This window comes from Triturus cristatus, chromosome 1_1 (genome assembly GCF_964204655.1).
Source record: "Triturus cristatus chromosome 1_1, aTriCri1.1, whole genome shotgun sequence".
In the NCBI taxonomy this organism is placed as follows: domain Eukaryota; kingdom Metazoa; phylum Chordata; class Amphibia; order Caudata; family Salamandridae; genus Triturus; species Triturus cristatus.
The window spans coordinates 101,541,929-101,559,439 of NC_140579.1; the positions used below are offsets into that span (position 1 = coordinate 101,541,929).

Genomic DNA, 17,511 nt, shown 5'->3' on the forward strand with positions numbered 1-17,511 from the left:
ACGCGAACCCCTACGTCACCCCAACAATGGTGGTACGTGCCGTACCCATGCCTTTAGAGCGTGGGTACGGGTCGTACCACACGTACCCCTACGTCACCCCAACAATGGTGGTATGGCCCGTACACACGCTCTAAAGGCGTGGGTACGGCCCGTACCACCATTGTTGGGGTGACGTAGGAGTACGGCCCGTACCCACGCCTTCAGAGCGTGGGTACGGGTCGTACCACGCGTACCCCTATGTCACCCCAACAATGGTGGTACGGGCCGTACCCACGCCTTTAGAGCGTGTGTACGGGCCATACCACCATTGTTGGGGTGATGTAGGGGTACGCGTGGTACGACCCGTACCCATGCTCTAAAGGCGTGGGTACGGTCCGTACCACCATTGTTGTGGTGACGGGACGCGTCCACGTCCACATCCGTTGTGGCGGGACGCAGGCCTTGGTGGACACGCCCCCCCGAAGTGACCGGACCCTGGAGGTAATGTATGTACAGGACATATATACATTTTTACTTGGGTGGGGGTTATGTTTCCTGCCCCTGGTCCCCCCCTTTGCCCCTGGGTGTTGCTCTGACCTTCTGCGGCGTCTGCGGCGGTTTCTGTGCACCAGGTCGTAGGCTATGAGGGCCGGGATGACACGTAGGATGGGGTCCATGGCTGTCCGTCGCGTACAGGTGCTCCTTCTTCGCGTCGTCCTCAATTTCCCGGGAGTTTTTGGCTGCCGTAAAATATTAGCCGTGCGGAATGACGTAGGCACGAATCGTACTTGCTGGTCCGTAAAACGCTGCCTGACTCCGTCCGGACGTCACGTACGCGAGGTCCCGGATCGGAATTGTGGGTATTTTTTTGCCGCACGTAGATTTGTACGAATCGTACGGAAAGGGTATTTCTGTACGAATTGTACTTGCTGGTTTGTAAGGAGGATTTCCCGGGTACGAGTCGTACGGAGAATACGCTCCGTACGACCATTCGTACCCGGGTTTTACAGGATCGGAATCGGCCCCTTTATATATATTATTGTTTTATATATATTTAATTCGATGTTTTTCACATATATATTTTTTACATCAATATTTTTGATTCAATATTTTTGTACTTACCTGTACAGGAGTCGATACTTTTGTTGTCTGTATTTTTTTATCAATAATTTTGCAATCAATATTCTATCAGTGAACCCTACCTACCTGAGGCCCTCCACAACACTATCAGGAGGGGCAGCCACAGGACTCATGGACGTGCAAGTGCCTCTGGGAAGGAAACACTGAGTCACATAGCTTGGAAAACAATTGTGAGTAAACACACTCGCCTCTAATATGGTTCTGAATGTACTGCAGTAAAGTGCTCCTATCTTGTGGCCACTGGATTTGGGCCTTTAGAGGCTACTTTCAAATACCATTAGAAAGTTTTTGAAGGTCAAGCTAGTTTCAGTCCAGGGTCCAGGCAACAAGACAACAGTCCTGACAACGTCTGGATTTGTCGCATCACTGCCACTGAAACCTAAAATTTTCACAAATAATTACATAAAAGAGGAGCAGGTCTGATCTCACGACTCCTCTACTTTGGTACACTGTTTCTATCCCCCTCTACAGACACAATAAACTCAATCAGAAGGACAATATGGAGGAAAGTGATAGGAGCCAACAATCCATACCGGCATCGGTTTCTAAAAGTTGCCAACTTACAATTCCTGGCACATCTTTGGTTTCAAAGGTTATTTTTCAACTTATGGTACCATTTCATATTGAAGTAATGAATACTTTCAGTGCACTACATCCTTAATTCTCTCTGTGTGATTTGACTTCTTCTCTAAAAAGCTTCCAGAGCTATAAGAGGGTTTGACTTTTCTAAATATGGTTTCCTGCTTCAGGTACACTGCCAGTGGTGGATGTTGAGACTCATTTTTCTGATTCCTTTCTGATTGCTTTATAATCCACAGACCAATTTTATATGGTTACAACGATCGAGATACAAACTTTGGACATCCTTCCTCCTGCTAAGCCAGCCACTTTGGTTTGTTTTCAAAGGTGACTTTTTCCATGCCTGCCAAACATTTGGCAGGACAGTCTTTATGTGCCTACACTCTGAAAGGTCAGTTTGGCAGCTTCTAAACACCATATATAAGCCCCCATAGGACGAATATTTTTATAAGTACAGAAAATCCTCTTGTGCAGTCATCCGGACTTGCTTCTTCTTTAAGCAGTGGCAATGTCCTGGAATTCCAAGCTTCTCCAGTGCAGGATCCTGTTTTAGTACTAATAGATGCTCAACCCCCAAGATCATAGGTTTAAAGATCATTTGAGAAGTTCTTTCCCACCTTATCAACCAATACATTTCATGAATCATCATCTGAGCTCCTGCACGAGATTCAAAAGCGTCTGGATTGGATGCTACTAAATTGCTTCCTGAGGTTGAAAAAGGTCTTGGGGTATTACTTTTTTTGTCCTGAAGAAGGGCTTCAGACTAATTCAAGAGCAGTAAACCGGTTTCTTCTCAGTAAAAGTTTTCATTATTTTTTTACATTTTGGAAGGAAGACAGATGGGAAACTGGCTAGATCTGCAGACTTCCAAACCGTGTGCTTCCATAATGTCATCAAATTAAAGCATGGAAAATACCTGATGCTGGTAACAGACATAAAATCTATTAGAACAAATGTGCTGAATTTGGGGTAAAAACTCTGCCCTACAAATGTTCCAAAGGTCTCATCAAAGTGGTCAGCCATGTTTAACCTCAATATGTACATCTTTAGCATTTTTGGAAGATTGACAAGTGTGGCATGATCACTGTCCAAAAATCTGAGTGGTGGGCAATGCTCTTCAACAGCTGTGATTTTTGATAAATGTTAGAGTATTGCTTAAGTCTATCTTAAGGGACCATTTTATTCCCACCATGACAGACACATTTAGCCTTCCATGCATGCCTCAAGAATAGTTCTTGTCCTCAATTAAACTATTCACTTTGCTTCAGTCATGCAGTTTGGTGCCAAAGATATTTTGGCAGTTTGGCTTTGCCAATACTCACCTGGTCCCGCTCGCAGGAGTAATAAGCATAGGTAGAGCCAATCGATCTTGCCTTTGGGAACTATTGGCTTTACAAATTGCTTTCACAGGTTCTGTACAGCATTGTCCAAATAAAAAAAAGTAAAAAAGGTGCAATGAGGTTGAGTCGTTCCACTATTTCAAATGTGTCAGAAGGAATGCATGTGCCAGCGGAATGACATAGGTTATATCTGCTTTATTTTTTTATTTACTGATCCAAGATGGAAAATGTCATTAAAAAAAGCTCCATAGGTGTGGGAGTGGGTTGTAACAGCAGAGCAATTAGGGGGAGGGAGGAGAACCAGCAAACGGAAGTTGGGGAAAGCACAAATGGGAGAGGATAGCATGGACAAAAGAGATAGCAGCATGGAGAACAGGATGGGGGAGAAAGAGAGCAGCACAGGTTTGGCGATGGGAGCGATGCACATGGACAGGTAAGAGCAACTCGGAAGCACGCAAGGGAAACAGCTGGAAAACACATGCATTCTTGTGGAGTGCTTGAGCAAAAAGATAAAAAAAAGCTGTGGAAAAGTAAAGAAGTTATGCACCAGGGTAGGAAAAGACAAGAGTTATACAAAGAAAACCATTGAATAAGAGGCAAACAAATGTGAGTGACGCTAATCCCAACCAATGGTAAGCAATTGGTGAGATTTCAGCCACTGTAAAATCAGGTAAGCGGACAATAGGTCTATTCAGACCACACTGATTCAGCCATCTGGTGGGCTCAACCTAAAAATAAAGTTTCTTCAGCATCATCTGGCACTGCACCACTGTCAGTCTGCGAGCCTCAGTAGAAAAAGGTGCAATGTTTCCTGGGTTGACTCTGAAATATTTTTTCTGCTGAAAATATCTCCTTTACAGAGTTGACACTGTATGGCTGGAGGGCCGCGCAATGTGCATCATCAGACCCACAGCTTCTGGAGCTCACGACAAATATTTCGGAACATAAATTCTTCCCTAACCCTCCTTCCACACAACACAACAGACATGCTTCAGAAAAACAAGAAGAAAAGCAGCCTCATACCTAAAAAGCCACCAAGGTTTCTCCTGTTGTATCCTATCCAGGAAAATAATGTGGGGAGGCTTCTGAGCAGATTGTCCACTCTGTGGGAAATCACTTGACAGAACATTCAAATAGTATTCCAAACTTGGAGTTTTTCACTTCTAGACCTTAGTACATAGAACAATGTTGTGTGTCTAGTGTTTTCTTAAACATTGAAAACAGGTAAAGATTTCATGTGAGCTGATAATCTACTGGACTGGTAGGGGAGGTTTCTCACTAGAATTCTATCACCACCTACTCTCATGAATTTCAGGAGATCAAACAGCTCAGAGAGGATATTAATAAACCCTCTTGGATTCACTAAAGTCACTAGTTCTGGCTTTCTGATCCCCTTCTCCTGTCAGACAAACACTTCATCCTGCTTGCTTAGGCTTCTGATGTTATACTTCAGCAAAGGAGCAGAGTTGTCACCCCTTTCAACTATTGGTAAATTTGGAAAGGACTACAGTACGCACCGTTTGGCTAACTGAGCCATAATGTGTGTTTCTACATTTGTAGTATGACGTACATGATTACATTATGTTGTGCTTGCTATTGCTCTCTGGAGAAACGTTCAGATTACTCTGTATGAAGGCATGGCCTTCATCGCCAATTTTTACAATACAGAATTGTTGTTGATTCATCCAGACTCTACCTACCAGCTGTTGTGAAATGGCTCAACAAGCAAAGAGGGCACAATCTCACTGAATGATGAAGCAAAGAAATACCATATGCATGGCCTGCTATATCTTTACTATCCTATAGGACAAATGCCTCCTTAGTTGGATTTAAATCTAGCATCTTAACTATTCTATAAGACTATACCCTCCTCAGTTGGATTTAAACCTAATCCCGACTTTGAGGATGAATAGGTGAGTGGAACAGGTACAGAGGATAAAGGACACATAGATAATGAAGGGGCAAAGGAGACTGAACAAAGGTTGATGGGTAGATTATTGGAACATAAATGGGGATTAGTGAAAGAACAGAAGATTTGAGATTGAACATGGAATGAGAAGAAGATGAATAAACAACAAATTGTTCATGATGATGATGATTAGCAAAGGAAATAGTTGGCTTATTTTATTCTAACCCTCACATCTCATTGTTGGAAACATTACACTTCCTCCATGCTTTTTCCAATTCTTAAATGCTATTATGGAATAAATAGTTGTTTCAGAATATCTGAATATGTATTTATCATCATAGGTGGGCAGGATCAATGGAACACATGGCTCTGGGCATTGCCCAAGGAGGGTGTTCTTACAGGATACAAGGCGGTGAGCCAAGAGAATGTTTGTATAGGGATGATGGGCTCAGAAATATGTTCAGCATGGAGGATGACTGGAGCCAAAGGATGGTGATGCCCGTCTCTGGAAAACGGCTGAATCATGGGCTTATGTGCAGGTGGAGGATAATTGGCTCAATCGCCTGACTCTGCATGATAATTAGTTTAGGTTTTTATTGGCTCTGATGTGATTTATTCGTGATGATGATTGAATCAGGAAAGAGATTATCTCAGTGGGGTTAATAGATACAGAAGATGTCTGGAATTAAAATAAATATGATTGGCTTAGCTTGCCTGCTGCCTGCTCGCCCATTGTCTTCCCAAATAGGACACATTGCTTTAAAAGCAGCGTTTTAATGGATATGGACTTTTAAAAGAATACTGTTTCCCATTTGTAAATACAGAGGGGTCGATTACTATCTCATCTGGAAAACATTCCTACCGAATCAATCCAGGAATGATTTCTGAACGACTCGAATCGGGGAAGTCTGTGTTCTGAACGAATACACAGGCTCCCATTGAAGAAAGGGGTGGTCGGGGGAAACCTTGCACCCTGTGGCGGGAACTCCTTGGTGCCTGCCACATTGTGAATGGTTGGAATGGTTGAAAAGGGGGGTCCCTTGGGTACCCCCACGGGACCGATTTGGAAGGCCCCGGGTGCAGGGGGTCGCTATGGCCTCCAAAGACAGATTCCGGCAGCCGTTTGGTCGCAGGGAAACTAAATCAGAACGGCTGCCCGAATCCGTCATCGTAATCACTCGTCTGGAAACCGTGGCTATAAAGCTGTATGAATTGGCTCTGAAAGACTTGAGCTGTTCGGATGCCATTCAGAACTGACTCGGTCTGTTCAAACGGTTTCCGGGCATCATAATCGGTCATTGGGAAAACAGTACGATTCCGTAGAAAACAAAGGTTCCGAATTGGATTCGACAATACCGAATCCCATCTGGAGCCCTTTCTAACAACATCGTTATCGGCCCCAGAGTTGGATTTACTGTCCGATTCAGGGCTTCATTACTGCACTAACAGCCAATCACAGGTGGCCGCAAATTACAACCTGCCTAATTATTATTCATTAGACAAGTCGTTTGACAACACCCTGAGATATTACTATCTTTGATGTAACCTATTAGTGCATAGTTCGCATTGCAAATTGCATTCCCATTTCGAAACCAGTCAGGGTGCTAGCATGACATTCCTGGTTTGTGAATGGGAATAGCACATCAGGCCCTTAGTTGGTTCATTTTAGACTGCCTCTGAAAGATTATTGTATAAGGAAGACAACTATTCTGGAGGTTTTTGGTTCTGGAGGATTGAAAGATAGAGTGGATGGTTCCCTCAGACCTTGATTGGCTCAGGGAGGATTACTGGATGTGATGGATGGTTGGTTGAGTGGTTGAGGGGGTTTACTGGATCAGGTGGGCAACTGATTCAGTAACCAACCCACAACAATAATTGTATCAAGCGAAAAACTGCCTCAAAGGAGTTACTGGCTCGAAAGGATGACTATTTCAGATAGGTTATTGCTCTCGATGAAGTACTGGGTAAGTTAATTACTAGCTCAGCAGGTGAGCAGATTGAGGGGTGATTGGTCTGGATGAATACTGATGATCCCTGGTGATTAATGCCTCTGGAATAGTTTTGGATCTGTTGGTTGATTAGCCTAATCGTGTAAATGCTTCAGTAAGATGACTGGTTTGGAAATGATTGACTCCTCTGTTACTAGCCCAAGATGATAATTATATCTGTGTGTGATTGGTCAAGGGCTGCATTGCTCAAGGGATTGATTATCTCAGTCAGTTTTAGGATACTGATTTCAATAGATACTATCCTTGATCTGTCAATCTTTAGCTCTTTATGCCCTTAGTGGGATGAATAGTGAGTTGGAGGCCATGCTAACCATGTAAGGTTCTGCTCGCTGTGAAACATAGGTAATTGAATTCTGGGATTACATAATTTCCTGGTTTGATTAAATATCCCTATTTGTTGACCTGCTGGTGCTTGAGGTTCACCTTTTGGTTGGCATAATCCGTTTGGAGGCAGTGATCATTCCTTTTAACTACTTTGCCAGTGCGTGTCATGGTGCAGACAGCTCTCGGTATAAGGAACAATAAAGTTGCTGCTCTGGAGATAACTTGGGCATTTGTAATAAAGGTGTCTTGACAGACTGTATTCATGACAGAAGGTAGGCAGGTAAGTAAGAGCATTAAATGAAATGACAAGCTTACACTCGCAGCTAGGTTCTGTGCCTGTCCATTCGCCCGACTCCAGGCATACCCGCTCACTGGAGCCCACCAAGTCCAGACCCCAGCTGCATATGTACGAGACCTTTTCGTCAATCTGGTATCGTTCCCCCATTTTTATTCCACCAATAGGAATCCCCGGATTGGGGCAGTGGCCAGCTAAAAAAAATACAAGAGACAGTGGTTAGTGAGCATGAGAGAGTAACAAAGTACAGACATATGTTTGAAGCTGCTACACTCATGGAAACTTTTCCCTTACTCCCAAAGTCCTATAAGTGGGTGCATGGTCGCGCGTTACCTCCTTTTATCCTGTGAGTGAGTGCAAGTCCCATCTTAGGTAGGTTTTGCTCTGTTGCTTACTTCCCTAAATAAATTAATGAGACCCAATCTACATTTGGATATTAGGCAAGAGTAGGTCTTGTGCACTATTCAGAATGGGGATTTGTAAGATGTGAATCCAGTTTGCTGTCAAGGTGAGTGGCATTGTGTAAAGAGATTGCAAATGTCACAATCATTTGTAAAACTAGTGGGCAAGCATCTAGCTTTGTGACTGCCCAAGTCTGTTTAGTTTTCTATGATAAGTAAGCTATTGGCTAGTGTTTGATTAAGAACAAATGAAAACCCATGCATATCCTTCACAATGCATTGGAAGATGAAACTCATTAATTTGTGCACAGATAGAAGATATCCACTGGCGAGCAAGTGTGAGTACTGTATACTTTGGGAAATGTTAATTCGCAACAATCAGGAACTAATATTTGGTTGCAGTTCATCAATTCAGCTAGAAATGACTCAATCAAAAGCAACCACTTGACACCAACCACGAATGATGCCACTTTTGAGAGTCAGAATTTAAGGGATAAGATCTCAAAGTCGTTTGTCCCTTCCTGAAGGGTTCTTGGTTGTGAGGCTGCCTCAGAGGGGCGGGTTAGTGCAGGCTGTGACTCTGAGAAATCAAAATCAAACATGGGGGTACAGGTTCTTATCTGAACATTTTTCCTCCTAGCCCCCTGAAATCACAAGTTCATTGAAAAAATCCAATCTCCTCCATTATGACATCATGCATCAATTAAACTAATTAAAACCCTCCATCAGTGATGCCATTTGAGATGTCATCATATCATGAGTGATGTCACTGACCATGTCATGAGTGATGTAATATGTGATGTCATCAGCAGTGCATTGCGGGCGCGTGAGTTATAGTTAGCTGAACTAACTATAACGGGGGAATTTCCATGGTTTTGTACGAGTGAAATGTCCAACTAAATATAACGTCCCTCAAAACCTATGGTTTTTTTCAGTGAATTTCTAAGGTTTTTTAAATGCTAATTCCTAACTATAACGTGCCTGAAACCTATGGTTTTTCAGTGAATTTCAAAGGTTTTTTAAATGCTAATTTGTAACTATAACGTGCCTGAAATCTATGGTTTTTTTCAGTTAATTTCTAAGGTTTTTTAAATGCTAGTTTCTAACTATGCCTACAGAGGCAGGACATGTGAAGAAAGAAGAAAAAACACACTGAAAGAAGAAAAAGAAATGCAGAAAGAAGCAACAGAAGTCCTCAAAGAAAAGTGCAGGAAGAAGGAAGACGTGCAGAAAGAACAAACAGAGGAGCAGAAAGAGGCTTTGTTGCAAAATCATCCTGTACCCTCAACTTTTTCAGATGGGTACTGGTGGTAACTGACTCTGACTAACCAGTCCTAGAGCCAGTGCTATGCTAAAAGACACTTACAATACCGTTAAAACACCTACATACACTAGGGAACACTATGCGTTGGGGTACCCCTGTGATTACCATGGCCTCCTCTGTAAGACCCTAGTACATAATAGGGCAGGGGGGATTAAAACTACCGCTTAAAACGTGCAACAGGGCGTGTTTGCACACTGAAGAAGGGAGGGGGGGAGCTGCGATGTGCAAACACGCCCTGTGGCCGTTTTAATTTGGTGGATAAAGTCCCCTTGAATCCTGAGTGTCCCTTGGGTACAACTAGCCCACTAGTACCTCCAGTAAGCGCCACAGAGCTGTGTTGCAGAGAGGTGTAAAAAGGGGCACGGCCTGGACCACCTCTCTGCAACGCAGCACAGTGGTGCTTACTGGAAGCACCTGGTGGGCTAGTTAGCCCCCAGGGGCCCTCAGGATTGAAGGGGAATTATTTCCCCAACTTAAAACGCGTCACAGGGCGTGTTTGCACACGTCACCTCAGGCCCCGTCCCCTCCCTTTCCCACTGTGTAAACATGCCCTGTGGCCATTTTAAGTTGGGAGATTAAGGCCCCTTGAATCCTGAGGGTCCCTAGGGTCAAAGTAGCCCACTAGGCACCTCCAGTAAGCGCCGTTGCAGAGAGGTGTAAAAAGGGGCACGTCCTGGACCACCTCTCTGCAACGCAGCGCAGTGCCGCTTACTGGAAGCACCTGGTGGGCTAGTTGGCCCCCAGGGGCCCTCAGGATTGAAGGGGAATTATTTCCCCAACTTAAACTGCAGCACAGGGCGTGTTTGCACATATGTCACCTCAGGGCCCGCCCCCTCCCTTCATCACTGTGCCAATGCACCCCGTGGCGCGTTTTAAGTTGGGAGATTAACTCCCCTTGAATCCTGAGGGTCCCTGGAGTCAAAGTAGCCCACTAGGTACCTCCAGTTTGCGGCACAGAGCTGCATTGAAGAGAGGTGTAAAAAGGGGCGTGGCCTCTGAACACCTCTCTGCAACGCAGCTCTCTGGTGCATAGTGGAGGTACCTGGTGGGCTAGTTGCACCCCAGGGACCCTCAGAATTGAAGGGGACTTAATCCCCCAACTTAAAAAGCGCCACGGGGCACGTTTGCACAGTGGTGAAGGGAGGGGGCGGGGCCTGAGGTGACATATGTGCAAACACGCCCTGTGGCGCGTTTTAAGTTGGGGAATTAATTCCTCTTCAATCCTGAGAGTCTCTGGGTTCCAAGTAGCCCACCAGGTACCTCCAGTATGCACCAGAGAGCTGCTGAATCACCCCGTAACTTTCAGGATAGGAGCGGACCGGAGCGCCCCACGAGTTTTGAAAATTTCGCGAAGATTCATCAACCGGCGCCAAAGTTATTGGAAGTAGAATGTTGTGAATTTCCTATGGAATATAGGTCCTAACAATAACTACCTACTGGCGACCGCCAGTATATGATATATATATATATATATATATATATATATATATATATATATATATATATATATTACGGAGTATTTCGTCAGAAGCGCTCCTGTGCACCAAAGATCCAAAGGAAACCAGGAACAGACGAAGGCTGACCCAAGATGCGGGTGAGAAATTTAATTTATTTTCATTTTAACAGCAATGCCTGCATGACGCGTTTCAGCCTACGAAAGGCCTTGATCACATGACGCCGAGGCTAGGCAGGGGCAATTTAAAGTGCAAGTGCAAGGTATAACATACATGATTGTCTAACGCATAATTGGCGTGATAGACATGAAAGAAATACATTGAAATTTTTTTTTGTATAAGGCTATTCGTAGTTCACTTTTAGTAAAATACATAAAAGTCACAGATTTTGCTCAACAATTGGTACAACAATCCTTAAAAACAAAGAAAGCACTAATATAAGGTGCGATCTAAATTAAAGGTAAAAACCTACGGACAGTGGCAGTTTAAAACAAGCTTTGGATGTTTTGTATGTAAAAAACTGAACACCTGCATGTGCAACAACGCAATCTGCTGTGCAAAGGACGCAATGTGTGCAAATGAGACCCAAGTGGGTAAATCCTGGTTGTGTACGTAATCAATGGGCATATATGATACAGATAACCATCCTAAATGTACAATGACATGTCTATATCAAAGCGCCAATCAAGATAGTGCAAAGTATACAAAGTGCAAGAATATTGTGCTATATTAAAAACAATCTTAATATATTATAAAGTGCTGTTTCAAAGACTATAATTCTTTCTGTATACTAAAAAGGTATGGAGGCTATACATCAATGGAATCATTTTTGGCATCTTTAAAACTTAAGGAAAGAGTTGATGAAAAATGGTATAATTACAGACAGGTGAAAAAGTCTTCACTAGCATTGAGACCCACAGGGGTCTTAGAGTCCAGTTCGAGAATATAGCGGGTTTCTAACGCACGTAGAAGAGCCTCACGATTGCCTCCTCGTCTCAACGGGGGCACAGAGTCGATGACAAAAAACCTAAGGAGTTCACTTTTGTTGTCATGACACTCCTTAAAGTGGCGTGCAACAGGATATGCGGGATCACTGCCATTAATGGCCCGTATGTGCTGGAGTATCCGCTTGTGAACCTGCAATTTGGTACTACCAACATACTGCAGGCCACACGGACACTCCAACATATACACCGCAAATTCAGTTCTGCAGGAAAGAAATTTGTTGATGGGGCGAGGGATGTCACAGAACGGAATACAATATTCCATTTTGTTGGCCCCATGTCTGCACGCTTTACAGCTAGAACAGCGTTTGAAGCCCTTACTAGTTTGCAGCCATGTTTTAGTCGCTACATTTTCAGGACTGGATTTGACTAGCGCATCCTTCATCGAACAAGCTTTTCTGAATGTAATGACTGGACTAGCTGACATCAGATCCCCAATGACAGGGTCATTACAGACAAGGCTCCAATTTTTCTTAAATACTTTGCGTAGAGCCTGATGTTGACGATTATAGGTCACAATTAATCTAATCGGTTGATTAGTAGGTGAGCTCGTTTCGATGGGTATAGACTTCTTTAGGGCCTCACTCCGTGGAATGCGATTGGCTTTTTGAATTGCATTATCAACCATCGCAACAGTATAGCCCCTTTGCAAAAAATGTGCTTTGCTAGCTTGTTGAGCTTTAACACATTCTAAGTCAGTGCTGCAGATACGCCTTATACGCAACATCTCCCCATAGGGTATGCTGCGTATAAGATGTGCCGGATGATGACTTGAGGCATGTAACACTGTGTTACCCGCAGTGGGCTTCCTAAATAATCGCGTTACTAACTGGTCATTGCCGGCCACGATCTCTACATCTAGGAAGCACACCGACTCCTGGCTTATGTTGGACGTAAAGCAGAGGTTGAGAGTGTTGATGTTGAGTGCACTAATGAAATCAAGAGCTGCCTGTTTGGTACCCCGCCATATCAAAAAGATGTCATCGATATAGCGGAGCCATACCATTACATATTTGGAAAATGCGACATGGTGTTGGCCAAAGAGGACCTGCTCCTCCCAGCAGCCCATATGCAAACAGGCATAGCTGGGAGAAAAACAGGCCCCCATGGCTACACCCCTGACCTGTTGGAAGTATTGATTACCAAACATAAAGAAGTTGTTGTTCAAGCAAAATGAAATCATATCAAGTAACATCTTATTATGATTGGCTAGCATGATGGGTCTGTTCCCAAGATAGTGTACAATTGCTTTCAATCCATCAGAATGATGTATGCTTGTATACAACGCTGTTACATCAAGTGTAATCAACCAACACGTAGAGTCCCAAGGAGTATCTGCGATCTTTCTTAGAAAATCACCTGTATCCTGCACAAATGACGGTAGGGTTTGAACATGCTCCTGCAAGAAATTGTCAATGTACACAGATGTATTCTCCAATAGCCCCCCACAGGCTGAGATGATAGTCCTGCCAGGAGGCTTAACGGGGTCCTTGTGTACTTTGGGGATGAAATAGATCACCGGAGTGATTGGATACTCATTCTTAAGGTACTTGAATTCATCCTGGCTCAAGAGTCCGGTACTTCTCCAAGCAACCAAACGTGCATAGAAGTCATTCTGTGCTTTCCTCATTGTAGCTGCCTCACATCTTTTATAACACAGAGGATCATTTAGTTGGCTATAGGCTTCATCTAGATAGAGTTGACGAGGCCAGAGTACCACATTGCCGCCTTTGTCTGATTGGCGTATAACGATGTTGTTGTTTGCCTGCAGTTTTTTAACCAACTGAATATACCAGGTGTTCTGTGCGGTGTGTTGCCTTTTTTCACGAAGCGTGGATGCATACAGTTTTTTCATACCTGCTACAGATAATTCGTGAAAAATGTCTAGATTATCATGCAGCATCAGAGGAGAAAACGTTGATTTGGACTTGAATTTGGTAAGACCAGACACGTTAGGAATCAATTCATCATTAGTACGACTGGAGCTAGAGTCTTCAGTATGCAGTTGTTGGAGATCTTGCAGCAATTGAAAATCACTGGCTCTAAGTCCATGAAATTGAGTAGCCATAGGCAGGAGTTGGGGTCGTGGTGCTGGAGGATTGAGCCGAAAGTATATATATATATATATTCATTCATATGAAAAAGAACCCAAACTTGGAGGCCAACATGTGGTGTTAAGTTTTCTTTATTTCTGCCAGGCAGCTCGATAACAGACTGCATCTGCACAGTCACAATTCTGCCATAAATCTCCCCTACGTGTTTCGGGCGTCTTCTCGCCCTTCTTCCACGGTAATGGCTTTAGTAGAACGGCAGCAAGCAGGTGATTTTATTCAATTAACAGTCCTGTGGGCGAATACTCAGTGCATTGTGGTAATTGAAATCCTTAGTCCGTATACCTCAAGTGGGAGCTGCTGGCAAATTCCTACAATGTTCTCAAACCCCTAATGGGTACTGTGCCAGTTGGTGAATGTTAAGGCTGTATATTTTCCTCGCAGAAAAAACACCGCTCCGTCCGCGTTGCACTAGTGGCTGCGCTGGATCTGCTCTTCTGCGGTCGGGACTCTCCGCGACCAGGCAGGCCGCTACATAATCCATATGAAAAAGAACCCAAACTTGGAGGACCCTTCCCCCCCCCCCCCCCCCCCCTCTGGGACTGATACTGGTGCTGGGGGATCGGCAGCTGCATCGGGCCGCGGCGGTGGGGCTAGGGAGGCCTCACAAGAGCTACCTGGTTGCTCCTTGCTCCTCGGGGTCCCGGGGTGAGGTCTGAGATCGGGCCCTGTGGTACCTCGGTCTTGGGGGAGCCCTGGGCTGCTGCAGAGATTCGCCGGGTGGGGAGTGTGCTCCATCGGGGGTGCCCCGTGACGGGCCAGTGGCACATGGAAGACTAGGAGGGACAACGCGGCCGCAGGGAGAGAACGGCTGATCTTGAGGGACCTTCGCTGCTGTGTAAACCCTGGGCGTGAATGCAGGTTGGTTGGCCTGTATTGGTGTACGTTCACCTGCTTTGACTGTGGCGGTGGGGCCTGTGATCGGCGGCTGCGCCGAGCCGCGCCCCTTGTGCCACGGGCGAGCGGTTGGGGGTCTGGAGGACGGCGTCACTTGCGGGGCCACGCAGCCTCGGTGCTCGGCAACTTTGACGGGCGGATTGGTGTGAGGTCGGTTTGTGGGCTGAGGCTCACACCGGTGGATTGCAGGCCCCCGGCCGGGGGTGCTTTCCCGCCTCTCTCCCTTACTTCCCTTCTTACCTTGGGCGCAGGCCGGGCAACGGCTCTGCCAACAGTGTGCCGGCACAGGGGAGGCGCTGGTGCAGGTGTCCAGTCCACCTTGGCCTGAAGGTGCGAAGAGTCCGCTGCAAGCTGTCATGACGAGAGACAAGGGTGGTGGTGGATCCACGAAGCATGGGCCTATAGACAAGTTCACTGGCCCGGGGGGCGACGGGCGGGGCCGCTGGGGCTTCTCAGGATGCCGTACCAGACAACGCGGCCCTGTTGGCGGCGATCACCCAATGCCGGGATATGCTTGATGCCAAAATTGGCGCAGTGGGTGCGGATGTTATGTTACTGCGCCAATATCTTCGGAACGCGGTGTCTCGCATCACGGAGGCAGAAGCCCGCATATCAGGGGTGGAAGATGACGTCGGGGTTCTCAAGCAGAAAGTGGCGGGTTTGGAGAGCATCCAGAAGGGTGTGGCGCTCCGGGTCGAGGATGTGGAGGGGCGGGCCCGGAGGAACAACCTGCGTTTTGGTGGCTTCCCGGAAGGATGTGAGAATGGCAACGGAGCGTTTCCTTACACAGTGGTTGGAGAGTTGGCTTCCACCTGATGTGCTGTCCCGGTGCTTCATCGTCGAGCGGGCTCACAGAGCACTTCTACAGAAACCCCCGGTGGGGGCTCGTCCAAGACCGGTGATTGCGAGACTATTGAATTACCTTGACCGAGACACTGTGCTGAAGCAGGCCCGCGCCAAAGAACACTTGCTCTATAATAACCAACATATCCTGGTGTTCCCGGATTATACACGACTCATACAGCAGCAACGCCAATCGTTCATGGTGGCGAAGGCCAGACTGAGAGACCTTAATCTCCCGTATGCTCTCCTATTCCCTGCCCGCTTGCGAGTGGTCTTCCAATCCCGCACCCACTTCTTTGATTCTCCGGAAGAGGTCTTTAAGTGGACCGACGAAACTGTCCGAGTGCGGGTGCATACGCCGCCTGGGCTGCAGTCAGACTCATCCTTAAGTGAGGGGCCGTCAAGGAATGCTCGTGGACGGCGCCGGAGAGGGCATGGACGATCGCGATCCCAGAGGTGCTCTGTTTCCCGTGGAGCCCCGGCCCGGGAGGACCCTGCCTCCCAGCCCCTGACATTGGATCCTTGATGCCTGTGAAGAGGTTGGTGCCGGGGTGCTTCCTTAATTGGACTATGTGACTGTTTGCTTTCATGGGTCTGGAGGGAGCCCCTAGGAGGGCTGTATCCCAACCTGTTCAGGGTTTGTGGGGGGTGGGCCTGGGCGACATGGGCTGTAAATTGGGGATCCATTGGCGGGTGCAGACCGTGCCCCCCTGTTGGGGGCCTGGAGTCAACCCCGCCGCGACAGGTACTTCAGTGTTTTTAAGGTATGGGGAGGGGGTTTGTTTTATGGGCAAGGGGTTTGGTTAGGGGGACGAGTTGCGCTTTTACATTGTGCTCATCTGGTCATACACACCCGCGGTTGGGACTTCATATCCGTGCTACATCAAGGCTGGTCGCCCCATGGCTAGTGGGAACGTAGAGGCTGGGATGTCCCTGGGCACCCTCGGCATTGTTAGTTGGAATGTGCGTGGGGTTCTGGATAAACTTAAGCGAGGTTCAGTCCTGCGACAGGCGAAAAGGGTCGGAGCTGACATTCTCCTTTTACAGGAAACTCATCTGATGGGCCCTAAGGCCCTGTGCCTGCAGCGTTATGGCTTCCAGCAGGTCTTTCATGCTGGGTTCATGCAGGGTTCTAGGGGAGTGGCAGTTTTGATACATCGTAGGGTCCCATACCTGCATGCGCAGCAGTGGCTTGACCCGCAGGGGCGGTACCTGCTTCTTCGGGGCAAGATTGGGGAGGATTCTATTGTGCTCTGCTGTGTCTATGCCCCTCCCCCCTTACAATGGTCCGTGGTGGAGAGGTTGCTCTCCTTGTGGGCGGCCATGCCGGATGTGGCTGCAGTGGTGGGTGGAGATTGGAATGATGTTGTGGATATGGGTTGGGACAGGGCAGGAGGGGGTCTGGGTGGCACTCATCCCACAAAATTGCATTCTTTGGTTAGGAGCCTCGATTGGGTCGACACCTGGCGACATGTACATGGAGATCGGAGTGAATATAAATACCTCTCAGCGGTTCATAAGTCTTTCTCTCGGTTGGATTATGTCTTCGTACCCCGGGCGATCGCGACGTGTGTAATGTCTGCGGGGATCCTTCCTAGGGGGCTGTCGGACCACTCACTGGTATTCGTGGCGCTGTGGTTAGGTCGGGGGCGGCAACCAATTCACTGGCGACTAGCAGTGTGGAACATGCAGAACGCTGACTACAAGAGGTGTATGAGGGAGGCGATTGCGGACTTCTTTGTCGCTAATGCGGGATCGGCCCCCAGTGCAGTAATACTTTGGGAGGCGTTGAAGCCCACTCTACGAGGGGTGGACATTGCATGGTGCGTGGCGGCCCGTAGAAAGCGTTGACATGAGTTGGTTAGGGCCGAGGCGGAGGTGGAAGGGCTTGAGCGTCGGAGC

At 46.7% G+C, this 17,511-nt stretch overlaps 1 protein-coding gene across 2 annotated transcripts in view; it reads right to left on the reverse strand.

Annotated features, from left to right (window-relative positions):
* LOC146869629 (complement C2-like) overlaps positions 1-17,511 on the reverse strand; it is a 770,906-nt gene that overhangs the window by 672,080 nt on the left and 81,315 nt on the right. For both annotated transcript variants that reach the window (XM_085608924.1, XM_085608934.1), the window contains exon 4: positions 7,596-7,769. In XM_085608924.1, the coding sequence (XP_085465050.1) occupies positions 7,596-7,769 (174 nt within the window). The remainder of the gene's footprint in view (positions 1-7,595; positions 7,770-17,511) is intronic.